Source organism: Triturus cristatus, chromosome 2_1 (genome assembly GCF_964204655.1).
Source record: "Triturus cristatus chromosome 2_1, aTriCri1.1, whole genome shotgun sequence".
In the NCBI taxonomy this organism is placed as follows: Eukaryota; Metazoa; Chordata; class Amphibia; order Caudata; family Salamandridae; genus Triturus; species Triturus cristatus.
Genome location: NC_140581.1, coordinates 219,800,622 through 219,815,788, shown reverse-complemented (window position 1 = coordinate 219,815,788; position 15,167 = coordinate 219,800,622). Strand labels below are relative to the sequence as shown.

Here is a 15,167-nt window from a genome sequence, read left to right as displayed (position 1 = left end):
CATTCCCTAAGACGTCTTGGAAATGTAAAGCACAGCTATTTGTGCTTAAAAGAACTAAAACTTTCCTTCACATTGCCTACACTTGCTTTCACGGGGCATGGAGGCAGCGCTCTTTGTGAATCCTGCTTTAAAAAATAATAACAATGATTATTATTCTCAATGTTAATATTACTTCTAAAGAAATCGACGTAACATAAAAACGCAGGACAGAATAATTCACAAACCTAATAGATTAAGTATGGCACACCGAATATGTAGCTGGCCAATCATCCAGGAGCAGCCACTTTCTCCTGGATAATCTTTTCCATTGTGAATATCATAACCATTTAAATGTCCCATGGTGTAAGACAGGGCCTTTAAAACGGTCACATACCTTAGAGGCCAGAGATATACAGATGTACAGAGGCACACAAACACCACCAAAGTCTACTAAAACAATTTCACTAGCAACACCTCACTCATTAGTGGTGGGACCCAAGGAGAATATTCTGCACTGCACAGCCAAACCCAACATCAGAACAAGCATCAGAGTAATCTTAAAAGTAGAACATAGGCAGCCTGCTGCTGCACTGCAGATCTTCAGCTGCAGTATTCCACTGAAGAACCATTCAATCATCATCATCATCAAAGATAGCTTTATTCGGTATTTGACAAACACCATATAAGCAAACATTACAAAAATACGATTAAAACAACGTTATTTAAACATTTACCTACTAAAAGGAGATTACTAAGAAGAAATACATATTCATTACCCTAGTCATTCAAGTAATCTAATATTAAAAACCCTTTAAAAATTTTTTTTCTAGAAAGCGATTGATATATGTATCGTTACATTTGCATGATAGAAGGGTCGAGGTAAATATGACATATTTATGTATTATATGATGTTATTAGGCACAGAATAATACTTCTACAAACCCTCAACCTACTAATCGCTTCTCATAGACCCTCTACATTTTATAATAAACGACAGGAATTTTATCATCACTCCAATAGTACATTCGTCTTGAAGCAGATACAATCTGTGGAGGGCTGCTTTACAGCTTCTCAGGCCCCACAGTTTTAACAGAGGCAATAGATGTTTTTTCCTACCCCATTGATAGTACTTGCAGAACAGTATGCAATGTATGTTAGACTGAGTGGCTACTCCGTCACACGGGCAATTAATCATTTTCACTGACCAATCATTCGGTGTAGGGAACGTTATTAACCTGAAGAAACAGTCTGTCCTCAGACGGGCCAACAGCATTCTATGGTAAGGGGAGATATTTGGCGCCAGATAAGGATGTAAACCATGTTCATGCAAAATCTGGCGGTGGGCTATAATGGTGGACTTATTCCCATCTAAATAATATCTCCTCTCCTCCAATAGGCCAAGACACGTCTCTTTTAGTGCTTTTTTGGGGATTTGGGCGCATGATATTGGGTCTGAAAAGAATTCTGGGTTGCCGATGGAGTTCAGGAATTTTTTAACGTAGGCTAGCCAAGGTTGTTTAGCGCCATTTCCTTGCTGCAGGCAATCCTGAATTACCTCCCTATTGAAGGTTGTGTCCTCGCATGTCCAGATCTTATGCCACAACATAACTGGCGCTATCTTTATAATGTCACTAATGTGAGATCTATCCAGTTCGTTGTGGCAGATAGTAGTAGATGTGGAACGCGGGACTCCTAAGAGGTACCTCAGGAAAGCATTCTCCACCCTTTGAATTTCCGAGCTATCTGCAAGTCCCCAAATCCCCGCCCCATAAACAGCTGTGGACACACATTTAGCTGCATAGATCTTAAGTAGTGTGTCTACCGGTTTCCCGCCCAGTTTTTTAGCAAATTGCTTAACCGCCCCTATTGCGCGGGCAAAAGCCAGGTTTCGGGAGGTAACCGCTGCAGACCATGTCCCCCTATTATTAAAAATGATACCCAAGTAGGAAAAAGTTTTCGACATCGCTATCTTTGAATTATTAACAAAGGTTTTGCAGTCTGGTACTTTTTTTCTCGTTGTGCATGACATCGTGAAAGTTTTCCCCACATTTATTATAAGGCCTCTAGAGCTCATGAAGGTTGCAAAGCCTGTTAGTGCCTTTTGGAGTCCCCGCTGAGTGCGGGCCATAATCACCGCATCATCAGCGTATAACAATAACGGGACTGCGAGTCCGTTTATCTTGGGGTAATCCACCTCCAGGTCATTCATCGAGTCTGCTACCTCGTTTATATACAGATTAAATAAAAACGGTGCAAGGATGCAACCCTGGCGAACGCCCTTTGCAATTGGGAATTTTCTGGTTTGCTCGCCGTTTTTGCCATATCTCACCGTAGCTCCTGCATCTCTGTAAAGTTCCTGGATAAAAGTTAGGATGTTTTTATCTATCCCCATATTAGTCAGGGTTTTCCACAGGGTTCCATGATCCAGACAATCGAAAGCCGAAGTTAAATCGACAAATGTCAGGAACAAGTTCCCTTTTTTTGATCCAATATATTTGTTTATTATAAGGGACAGGTTTAAACCCTGCTCTATGGTTCCAACCCCCGACTTAAAACCATATTGAAATTTTGAGAGTATCCCGTTAGTCTTGGACCAAGTTTGTAGTTTGGTTAGTAGCACCCTGCCAGCAACCTTCATTAAATTATCTAACAGAGAAATGGGGCGATAACATTTTGGGTCTTGTCTATCTCCTTTTTTAAATATTGGAATGACTATCGCTTCCTTCCATGTGTTGGGGAAACCTAATTTAGTGTAAGCATTTAGGACATTTGCCAGTAAGGGTGCCCAGAGATCTACATTCCCTTTAAATAGATCAATGGGTACACCGTCAGGCCCTGGAGCTTTTAGGCTTGCACTCTGAGAAATCGCTTGTTCCAGGTCTGCAGGGGTGAACATTACTTTTAATGGGAAATTTCCCTGTGGTTGTAAAAGGATCTCACTCCCCTCAGCCAACTCCTCTTGTGAGGTCAACATAAGTGAGTCTTTCTTGTAAAGCGCAGTAAAATGCTTGACCCAGACGTCTTCAGCTATGCCAATTTCCATGGAGTCTACCTTCCTATCTAGAAAAAAGGGGGCATTTACCTCTTTCCAGAAGGACGTATTATCCCTTAGTGCGCTTGCCTTTATCAAGGCTTCCCAAGCTGCATTTTTGAGTTCTTTCTTCCTTGTCAGGAGAGTCAGCTTGTAAGCTTGTCTAGCCTCCTTGACTTGTCTGCTATCCCTGGGTATAGTCTTTAAAGCCTGTAAAAGTGCTTTATGGGCACTTGTGCAGGCTCGGTTAAACCAGCCATATATTCTCGTTTCCTCCCTTGCCTTTAATTTTTTGGTTAGCTTAGCGTTTATTTCTGCTTTAATCTCATCGAATGCCTGTATTATTTGTTCTGGGTTAATGCTTAGTTCCAGGCAGGTGTTAAATTGACTAGTTTCTTTCTGTAATAGATCTTTCAGAAAGTTCCTGGGTTCAATTTTTGCCCATTTAATGGCATAGCCATTTTTCCTGGCCAATGCCACTGAACGGCCATGCAATATATCCGTGGTGCTTATTTTTTGCGTGCCCCGTTTCCCTAATTTAAGGGAAATACTAATGGGAAAGTGGTCACTTATTGCTAGGCCCTCCGTTTCAAACCCGCCCACCCAACCTTGGTTCCTATTTGAAACCAGGATGAAGTCTATTACAGTACCTGCCCCATGACCAAAAAAGGTTGTTTGAAACACTACGGGTGGCTGGCAAAGTTCATTTGCAAAAGCCAAATCCCATTCATGCATGAATTGATTTAGCAGATTTCCCGCTAGGGAATGTTCAAAATGTGTGGTGGGATCCCCTTGTGAGTCAAAAATGCCACAGTTTTTTGTTTGGCTATAGGGACATAGGTGACAATTAAAATCCCCTGCTATAAGTAAGCAGTCTGCCGCCTGGCCGCCTTTGTTTAGCAGGGAATCCAGTTCCGCTATTAGAATTTTTACCTCTACTTTTGGCATATTATTATAAAGGTTTATCAGAAAAAAGGAGCGCCCATTTAATTTAAAAGACAATCCTTGCAGTGAACTCCCTACACCTGCTTTTGGCCCATTTGCCTCATACATGTTCTGTTCTATGTTACAAAGGTTAGAGGTAAAAATACAAAGTCCCCCCAAGCCCCTGCCTCGGTTACCCTGGATCGAGGGAACGTAGAAAGTGCTAAAACCCTCTACTGATGTCTCATATGGGTCCCAACACTCCTGTAGGCAGACTATATCCTGCTTTTCCATAAAAGTTAGGAATAGCTGGTCACGCGCTTTTTTCGAAAGCCCAGCAATATTCCAGGAAGATATCTTAAGCAGACAAAACCCCTCAGTGATGGGGCAGGGTTCTTCCTGCCTAAGTTGTGAGACCATGCCCTCTTGCAAGGCTTCGATCTCATTATCGAGTTGGGTCTTAGTCCTATCTACTGTACTCAGATATGGTTTTATGTTGATAATTTCAGTTATTGGCCCAGTTCCGTTCTCAGTCCGTGACCTGCTGGATTTTTCTGTTAACTGCTGGCTTAGCCGGTTTCCTCCACACGTGTCTTGCACTAGTATAATCTCTGACATCACGGGGTTAGTATTTTCTACTAGGGAAGGGACTTCATGGATCTTATGTCGGGGAACAGTGACTTCTAAAACCCCTGTGGTGACCTTTATTGGTCAATCGACCATGTCTAGATAGTCGAATCTGTTCCTCAAGGGAACCCCCTCCCAGTAATCAAAATGTGGGTTGCCTCTACTATGGTACCAGGGTCGGGAATTCCAGCCTCTATTCCATCCATTATTATTGTTATTCCTATTTCTGTTTCTATTAGTGTACCCCACCTGTGTCCAGGGCCAATCCTGAGCATCCTCCCATCCAGTTCTGTTTTCATAATTCGGGGTATTTAACGGAGGATAAAAAAAGGAAAGGCGCTGTACATCCACCCCCCCCCTTTTTTCAAGTGCTGACCAGGAAGAGATATAGTCAGCCATAGCAGGATCGTCACAGTTGACTATAACGCAGTCACCCTGTAAGCTTTTTTTAGTTTCCCCAATCCAAAACACTCTTCTAACTGAGTTGATTCTGCTATGATGCGATGGCTGTATAGGTCTATTTTGGCTAAGCCATTGCAGAACTTTGTTTCTCAGTGACCACTGGGGCTCATCCGCGCCCTCTGTTAGTTCTGAGACCCCTGTTAGGACAACAGTGAACGGGGTGGCCTCAGGTGGAAGATGGAATGGCCGTCTAGGTCTAGATCCCGTCCTCTGTTTCCCCTGGGCTTGAGAGGGCTGAGATTTTTGGAGTTTTTGTGTATTCTCCTTTAGGTTTGCTAGCTGAGTATTTAGGGCTACTAGGGCTGGGGTGGGTTGTGCGTTATCACTAGTGGTGACGAGTTGGCCCTTTCCCTCTGCAGTTTGGGGTTTAGGAGTATTTTGTGGATTCTGTTTGACATTTTTAGTGGTCTGGATGTTCCCTTCTTTATCTGGTCCACAGGACTTTGGGCAAACAGCTGGTGTTGTAGATGGTTGAGTTGATTTAGCCGATTTGGCCGGTTTACTTGGTTGTTTGGTCTTCCCCTCCCCCATGTCTAGGGTGCTAAGTGACTTCTGCATAAATGCAGGAGTATTTAGTTTGGCGAGTTGTTTTTCAATTACCCTTATGCTTTTCTCCAGGGGTTTCAGATGGTATTTTAACAGTTCCCCCATGCTGTTTGTGAGAAAATCGTGTAGTGTCACACATGAGGTACAGGGTTTTTGTATGCCCCCTACTGCGCCTAGTGTATCTAGGTTCCCCAGTGGCGTGATGTTCCGTGGGGGCGTGTTTAGGATCACACTATTGGTTGGTGATGGTGTTTGCAACACTACGGTGTTGTTACTGTTTATGTTCAGGTTGCTGGGAATCCCACCATTTGGTGGAGCTAATAAATGCACATGTGGGTTCGACCCCTTATTTAACCTCTTAGGTATGGCGCCCTCCCTGGCCCCCGTGGTGTTTGATTCTGTGGCCATTTCATGATTATGTAGGGGTTGTAAATCTGGTGTTTTTTCCAGATCCTCCCTAAAATCAGAATCGGAACCTAGTGACAACTGTGTTGCTGACAAATCCACAGTGTTTGAAACTGTGTGAACTAGTGCACTTGTTGGATTCAGCAGGGGTATGATCGACCCCTTTTGTATAGGGGTTTGTGCTGAGGCCAGCGGGCCCATAGACGATCTTTTTCTGGCCATCTCCAATTCGTGAGACACCCGTCGATCTATCAATTGGATAGTATTGTCAATGGCTGCATTGGCCTTGTGTAGGAATAGGTCAAGTGGACCCGTTATATCGGTGGTTTTGTCTGTTTTTTTACTTCTAGTGACTCTGGACATAATTAAGCGCTCTGCGTCGCAGGGGCAATAACTTGTGGGTCGCGAGCAAAACTAGTGTCGCTGTTACAACTAGAATATGAGGTCCCACTAATTTATGACCACACAGAGCAGCAAGTGGACGGAGGGAAATGTAAACATGAAAACAAAAATAAAAATAGAAATACCATGGCCCAGTCCAGTCCTGCACAGTCTGTAACGGGCTGAAACGGGCTGAAACGGGCTGAAACGGGCTGAAACGGGCCCGCCCTTGGCCCGGGCTTCGCCTCGCGCTTCTCCTCGCGCGCGTCCCGCGTTGCGTGAAGTATGGTTTAATTTAAAGGGGGGGTAAAAGGGCGTTACCGCCGGGGGAAGAGGCACCAGGTGGTGGAAGCAAAGGCTTCTGGTCCTCGCAGTCCCCCAGTGCAGGCAGCCAACTAGAGTGGGGTCTAGCGCACGCTGGGAGCTATTGGACACTCCGTCGATCAAGGAGGAGCTCCCACCAGCAGCGCGACCTCGAAAGGTTTCTCCAGGCAAGTTTGGCGCTAGTCCGCTTCCCAAACGTCCTTCAACGCAGCAGTAACTCGGATTTAGTGAGTGGCCATTCAATCTGGTTTACTAGTCAGGCCTTCAAGTACTATCCTGCAGGCTTGTTTACAACATGATGGATTACAAAATGACATTCACAGTTACCTCCCACTTCGAAGGAACCCCGACACTTAAGAAAGAGAAGCCCATCCAATATCAATTTAAACAAGTTCAAGTGTATTTATAAAGTGCGTAGTTAATTAAAATCGTTACACTGACAATAAAATCAGAGTAGTCCATCCAGCATCATTTCTTTCATATCACAATGTCCTAAGTGTGCGCCTGTCTGAGATCAAGGTGGCAAAGATTATCTGATTCGCTGAAATCATGACATGATGGAAAGCAGCCTAGCAGATCAACACTGAGTTAAACACAAAAAACAAACATGATGTATAGAGAGAGGCTGGGCAGTGTAGACATGAGGTAAACAGCATGATGGTTGTTAAGCATATGAGGTGTTGGAAGGTCACAAGACATGTGGCAAACTGGAATGTGGTTCCCACTGTAGGAGATAACTTATTTTGTAATCCCACTATAAAAAAAATGGTTCTCAAATATTCTTTGTCAAGGAACATACGACACCCAAACCTTCCGTTCATGACTAGGGGTCTACAGGATGTGGTTAAGAAGACATCATTTAAATATTCTGATCCACCGATCTTGAAAGTTTCCTTGGAGAAAAATGAAAAACCTGTACTATCATTTCTACATATTGGTCACTGAGAATAACAATAGCCAAATGTCATATGTTCTTGAGACAGGCAAGTTGGTTGGGACTGGCCAGATCAGACAACAGGCCTAGGATGATACACCGTAACATGATATGCAGAAGAGACGAACTGTAATGAATGAAATTGACCTCTGAATAGTAATTAAAAAACAGTATTACTTTTAGGATTATGATAGAATCCATAGACATGAATGGTCTGTACCAGTGGTTCTTAACCTTTTGATTTCTGTGGACACCTACTTAATCATTACTAGAATCCAGTGCCCCCCCACCCCCGCCACCCATTGAACAATTACTGGAATCCGGGACTTCTATTTAAGCAATTTTGATGATTTGAACCTCAAAACAATATACAAAGATACAGAGACAGGCATTGAACAAACACATGCACAATTGGTGAAATGTTGGATTTAATTTATAAACACAAATAAAAATTTCTGCTTTAATGAGAATATTGCAGCTTTTTTTTAAATCCAACTGAGGCCACCCATCCTCCTTACTATATTCTGTTTGATGCATTTGCACTGCTCATGTGAATCAAGCTGAGGACATCAACTTAATGTTTAGCCAGTCATTGCAAATTCCTTCATATTTACTTAATTTTAAAAATGTTAAATTTTGCTTCGTTTTTACATACATTGTAATAATCTTTGATTTGATTTTCTAGGCAGTCACTGACCCCTCGAGTAAACGTCACAGACATCCAGGTTAAGAACCAGTGGTCTATCCAATATGGAAGCTTCAACTGCAAATCATGGTATCGTACACCAGTCATCTTATTCAACTCCCTAGAACCAAGAAGCACTGTCCTCTGGTCACAAGGCACATAATGACCAATAACCTCTCTCCTGCTCCTTGGTGAGACTGACACACAAAAAGGTTTGTATAATGAAATTTCCCTCAGATTTCCACAGTTAAAATTCTGGTAAAACTGGTCCAGCAGATGAGGACAGACATACAGGCTAGTTTTAAACCTGGAATTACTGTTTATGCAGCACGCCCGAAGAGTAGCATGCATTTTGGCATCAATCCAAAAACAGTAGTAACAATTACAGAAGAGTCAATAGATCTATCTAGAGTGGCCAAATAAGACTCCCTTAAACATTTAAGATGGCTTCAACCTACCTGAGACAGAAGAAGAGTATATTTTCAGATATTAAGAGAAAACCTCAGATTGTGAAATAATTGCAGGTGTACACAGGATTTAAAAACCTACTCCCCATCCAAAGCTTAACATATAGCCAACTGTAATTGGATGGTAATGTGCTCCCTCATGTTCAACTCAAAATATGAAAGCATATACATTCCTGCGATTTACAACCTTCCAGTCACACATTCCCTCATTTATTCTTTCCAGACATCTTCACACCCTCTCTCTGTCGGCTCCAGTTTCAATCTTTTACTATTTTATTTCTTCCACAGACTCAAAAGCACATCCCAACCCCTCAGTATATAACAAATATAAAATATATCTGCAATTTTCTATTGCAGAAAAACTACTTTAAAAATACCAGCGAGCACAGGACTAGCTTCTTATTCTAAATAATGTTTTACTTAAAATCTCTCTCTCGCCTCATGATCAGCCAGCGATAATCAACACTGTAATACATATGTCTACACCTGCATCTTTCTTGCGAGTTTCACGAATCAATCCTCCATCACAAACGTGTCCATGACTCACATTTCAATATCATTCAACTGTATTTGCTGGTTGCAAGAAGTGAGACTGGATGGACTACTTCAACCAATAAAACATTCCACTGCTATTTTGCATCACTGGCCAATTCACCTGGACAGCGTTTTTGTTCTAAATTCAGTGGCTGCTAAAAGCAATTGATACATAGGTAAAATAAAGCATAGGTGTAACGTTGCACAACCATGGATTAGGCGGAAAACTATAAATCAAATCGGTGAAGTACACCTCAGAAGTACAACTAGAGGTGCCAACGTTTTTTTGCCAACAAGTAGCTGCTTTAGTGACATTAAAATAACCAGGATTCAAAGGAAAGATACATCCTGAAGTGGAGTGTTTTGAATTATTTCCTCAAGTGTTTAATCAGCGGCTAATCCGAGAGCACTAGAACTACTGCTTCAGGATTGTTGCAATATATACAGAAATAGATATAATGTCGAATGCCAACTACACTGAAGAATCATACAGCAGTTTGAATATGTACATCACTGTCTTCATGAAAAAGACTTTTAAATTAAAAATAATCTTTTTAATTGTCATATGACGTCACATTTGCAGGCAGACACATTTCACGCTCACAATTTATTCATGGTAAACTAATGGCTGTCTCAATTTGGAGATGATTCTTTTAAGACTCGCGTTACATGCTACACCATTTCATTAGCAGCATCAAAGAACATGACTGTCCAGCTTTACATGAATGGGTGTCGTGCACTGTAAATTTCTTAGTCCTGATGACGGTCTGTACCATTTGTTGAGCTGGGAGCCCAAACGTTGACACCGGACCTAATATTAGTAACGCTGCATGCCGCCCAATTCTTGAAAATCTTCTTCATTGTTGACATTTGTGTTTTCTGACGCTTTAATATACACCGCATTGAGTCAGATTATGGAATGTTTACTGTACACAGATAGATGTGCTTTTTAGATAAATTCGATATTTAAAAAAGATACTCCTGTAAAATTGTTTATAAGAGTTTTAAATAAATCTGGTTTCTAATAGCCTCTTCATGTCTATAATAATGAATTCTATGTTAACTTTATGAAGACATTTAATACAATGAATAGGTATCACAGTAAAATTGATTATCGTATCTAAAAGTTGAAACGATTAGGGTTATACATTCTGTAAAAATTTGCTCATCTTTGAAATTGCTGAGTTTCGATAGGAAATGATGCCCAATGACCACATTATCCGCCATTTGAAACTAGAGAATCATCCTTTTTTGGGATAAGCCTTCTTTTATGAGTTGATATAACTAATGTTGATGCTTCGAAATTTAAACAAATTATCTGGACCAGCTTTATATATGAATATGGTTTCTGAGCTATCCAACAGAACTACAGCAAATATTTCTGAGATAGCTAAGGCATATCCAAAAGAAGAAAAAGACATAATTAACTAGAGAAAGCGTGGAATACAGACATGTAAGCATCATTCGTTGCACTCTAACTGTTGAAACATGGAGGCTGACCTGCAGTGATGTCATCATCGACAAGATCATGCTCCTCCTCCTGAACTTTGACTTCTGTTGCCACTGATTCTGGACTTGCACTGCCAGTTTGTATAGACTCTGCTGTCACTCCAGCTGAAATAAATTAGAACATAAATGATGCATTCTCCGCATTTTTGTTCTTAAGTGTCACAAGATTATAAAGCGCCTGTTACTGTGCTATACTCAACAACGAAACATGAAAAACATTAGATATCGTTTTTTTCCATAACCGAAACAATACAGTAACGTCTCCTATTAACAGATGACAAGACGGTTTTCAAATTATTAGACAATGCTGTAATGCCTTAAAGCATAATGAATTAACAACTAATATTTCTACCAGTTGCTATAGTTACAATAGTTAGTTAAGAGGTGAACACAGGTGTATCTGTCCTGCCATTTTTTTCTGACATCTCCCCCAGGGTGGACTCTGCTAAACTTTCCCACAATTAGTTCCAACTTGAGAAACTTTTGTTTACTTTGTGTCCTCCGAGTCATATGCAGTAGTTGCTTTTCTTATTGCACCTTCCCATACTGCCACACACTATGGAGCTTTTTCTGCCTCAGACCTCTCCCTGTCTCTATCTAAATATGAAAGCTATATCGGCTGTGCCAACCTTCATCTTTAACGCAGTTTTTTCTGCTTAACTTTGCTTCCGGTTGATCCCATAGCTTGCACTGTAAAACCTCGACCATACCTGCTAAGTTCACAGGATACACGTGTGACCACTTTTATGTGTGCACAGCCTTTCATGTAAGAGTTTAACAGTCATTCTGAAACACTGATACACAGCAGAAATCTTAATTCCGATTTGGTGGTCCTATTCTATTTTATTATGCTATTCTATCTGATCTCATTGTTTTAGTCTGTGGATTAAGATATCAGAAGCTCTTGATTAATTTAATTCCTATATTTATTTATTCCCTTGTGCCTTAAGAACCTCCATCAAAGTCTAGCTTCTTTTTGACAATCGTTTTCCAATGGAAATGCTCCTACAGAATGGTCACATTATGGTTAAAAGCATTTACAACAATTGTCTTCTATAATTTTATTAAGGTTATATGAACTTCAAACAAAGAGTCAATTCCATGATTTTGATTCTGCACACTGAATAGGGTCTGGACTAAAAACCTCAAAGATTCTCTGGTGGTAGACTATCGTCTAGGCCCCCTTCATGATCTCTCAAAGCAGAAGCAACAATAGCTATACATAACAAGCATAGGTAAATCCAATAGATCTAGGTTTAATATGCTAACTCATGCAGTGTTAAGACATTAGAGTGAGACACATGGGAGGAAACCTAGCAAACACTGGAGTGGAGGTGGAAAGATACATCCAAACAGGCAATAGCATTAGGTGAGAGATAAATACTACAATGAGCTGAGACAAGTTATGCTTGCCAGTCTCAAGCCAATGGCTGAAAGAGATTGGTTTAGGAAAGTGAATAATTTAAAGGAGCAGACCCAAGCCCGCTACATGAATGTTATTAGCAATAGGTCGGTTTGCGCTGTCAAACTCCAGGCATAAACATTGTAATATCATGATGCAGATCTTGCCTGAAAAGCTTAGACCTACAGTTTGCCACATTTTTTTTTAACCCAAAATGTATTGCATTTTCAGAAAAATGCATAAAAAAGAAATCATCTTTGTTCACAGGTATCAGTAGATAGAGCATGCCAAGTCTATACATTCGCAGTTGCAATAGGTATAATGAACAGTGACATACCTCTTATGAAATATGCAACCAACTTCCCCAAACCCCCCCATCCAGATCGCAAGTTAACTAATACGAGTCACCCATTAAGTATTCGAAGTGTGATCGGGGGTAAGTGTGAACGAGAAAGAGTTACACACCAAATGCACACCATAGGAGGCCACTACTGCATTAACGTAGTCATGACATGGTGGTCTAAGGGTACGCACTTACATTTCCTATAACGATAGAATGAGTCATGCATGTATATCGTATGTGTAGCCACTGCTGTTCGCCCAAGCTTTTCCTGGTATGTTCACTCCTCAGGGCTCCAACACCTGTGGCTTGAATACTTCCAGTAATTTATCCCATTCCATCGAGATAGATGTCTTATGCAGGCCCCTATATTATTCTCACCAGAAGGCTTCCCTTGCGGTATGTACTCAGTGCAGAACCTCCTCACACCAGCCAGCTACCCTAGGGGCCATTGGAGATTTCCAACGCTTTGTTATTAATCTTTTTACTAACGGCAGCGCCATGTTTGCGAACAGAGTCACTGTCTTAAATTCTTTGGTCTCGGGGCAACCCCAATATACACTGCTCAGGGTTATCCAAGTGGTGCAGTCCTGTCAGCTCCACTTGTGCCGCTGTAATGCCTTCCCAGTAATTAGATATCCGAAGGCATGTCCATAACCTTTGTGGCAGGTTGACCTCCTGGGAACGAGAACAGGGACATGCCGAGGAAGCTGTGGGGAACATTCGGTTAATTCTATGTGGTGTCAAATATGCTCTATGTAGAATGGAGAACTGAATACATTTGAATCTCGAATAATTGGATTTTTTTGAGGCTATTCCAACAAATAGGCCCATTCTTCATCTGTGAGCTTCCAGGCTAGGTCAGCCTCTCACTTGGCTTTCAGTGAAGTGAGTGGTTTCATGAGGTGATCTTGGAGTCCCCCACAGAGCCAACGTATTAGGTGGTGACCATGGCCCATGGTATGAAGTGCCCTAAGGAACTCGTGAGCCATGGTTTCTCGTCCATCCACTGCCCAGTATTTACAAACGTACCAGAGAATACTAGCATGCGTTAAGAATAAGGTTTCTGGCAGTCCATGAGCATTTACAAAATCACTGTGTGACATTATTATGCCATCTGCAAATAGAATGCACACCGTAGTCTGATTTGCCGTCAGGGTGTCAGAAGATGTAGGCAAACCACATAATGGAATATTCGATGCATAGGAACCAGCACCACTGTTTAGTTCCTTGCCATCTTCCAGTAAGTTAGGGCTATGCGTAACAATAAGCTTGAGGGTAACGGTGAGGCATTGGGCAGATTAACCTGTGCAACTGGCCTCAACTAATTTGGGCTGCTGTGTAATCTATTTCAACAGGGTATGTCCACCCAACCAGTAGTACAACCACTGAAGTTGTCCGGGTGTACAGTATGCTTTAAAGTATGTGGCTCCCATTCCTCCGTAGGTAATGGTAATTTTGCTAGACTGACTCTAAGGCGCCCATGTTCCCACACGAGGTCAATTAGTGCAGTATTTAAGAGCTTGTAAACCCACACCAGTATTACAATGGGCAGATTCACAAAATGGTACAATAAGCAAGGGCAGCGTCACCATCTGTGCCAGTGCCAGCCGACCAACCACTGACAGAGGCAGAGGCAATAAAGCCCAAAAAGCCAACTTAGATTTAAGTGCAGTGACCATGCGAATTAGGTAACCCTCTAGCAGGTCTGGACCCTCCCGAAAGACCTGAATTCCAATTTACCGAAAGGTACGAGGGGCGATTTCTATCTATCTGTGAGGCTCAAAACTGGAGCGTGGGCGCCACATAACTGTCAGCAAAGGAGTAGGCACAAGATTTTGCTGCATTGATTCGGAGTCCGGATAGAATCCTGAACATTGACAGCAACTGGGCCACCTCCACCTGACCCCCCCCCCCCCCAGATATCTTTAAGATACAGCATCATATTGTCAGCATAGAGCGATATATTATGCACTGTATTGCCTCTAAGAATCCCCCAATCCCCAGCCTCTTGGCAAATCTGTTGTGCCATGGGTTCAACTGCCAGTATGAAAAGGAGTATGGAGAGGGGGCAGCACTGTCGTGTACTGCTCCATACCGGATAGGAATCCGAGCTATAAGGGCCTGTTCTTGCTCTGGCCGAAAGTGCTGTGTAAAGCAAATTATTCATTGGGTATAGGTGGAAGGTATTTGTAGGAAGGTAGGATTCTTCTAGCATGGTTACCCCACTTTTTGCCTGGTGTCAGAGTGTTTTTGACTAGTCTGGCTGGGATCCTGCTAATCGGGACCTCGTCACTGTGCTCTCTCCCTAAATTGGACTATGATAAGTACTTTGGTGCCTCCCAAAATGGTTACTGGTATATGCTTATGTCCCTAGTATATGGTACTTAGGTATCCAGGGCATAGGTACACCAGGGGTCTCCCATGGGCTGCAGCATGTATTATGCCACCCATGAGAGACCACTCAACCTGTGACTGCGGACTTGCAATTGCAGCCTGTGTGAGCTGGTGCTAGCACTAATCAGAACACATATAGGTTTGCTTATATCTGAGGTCAGTCCACTTAAAACCTATAAGACGCCCCTAAGGTAGGCCTTTCAATCCTGAAGGCAGGGTG

General features: G+C 42.1%; 1 protein-coding gene across 4 annotated transcripts in view; it reads right to left on the bottom strand.

Moving 5' to 3' along the window:
• Positions 1-15,167, bottom strand: part of WDR7 (WD repeat domain 7) — a 1,596,127-nt gene that overhangs the window by 806,094 nt on the left and 774,866 nt on the right. For all 4 annotated transcript variants that reach the window (XM_085630124.1, XM_085630134.1, XM_085630121.1 and 1 more), the window contains one exon: positions 10,800-10,913. In XM_085630124.1, coding sequence (XP_085486250.1) covers positions 10,800-10,913 — 114 coding nt within the window. The remainder of the gene's footprint in view (positions 1-10,799; positions 10,914-15,167) is intronic.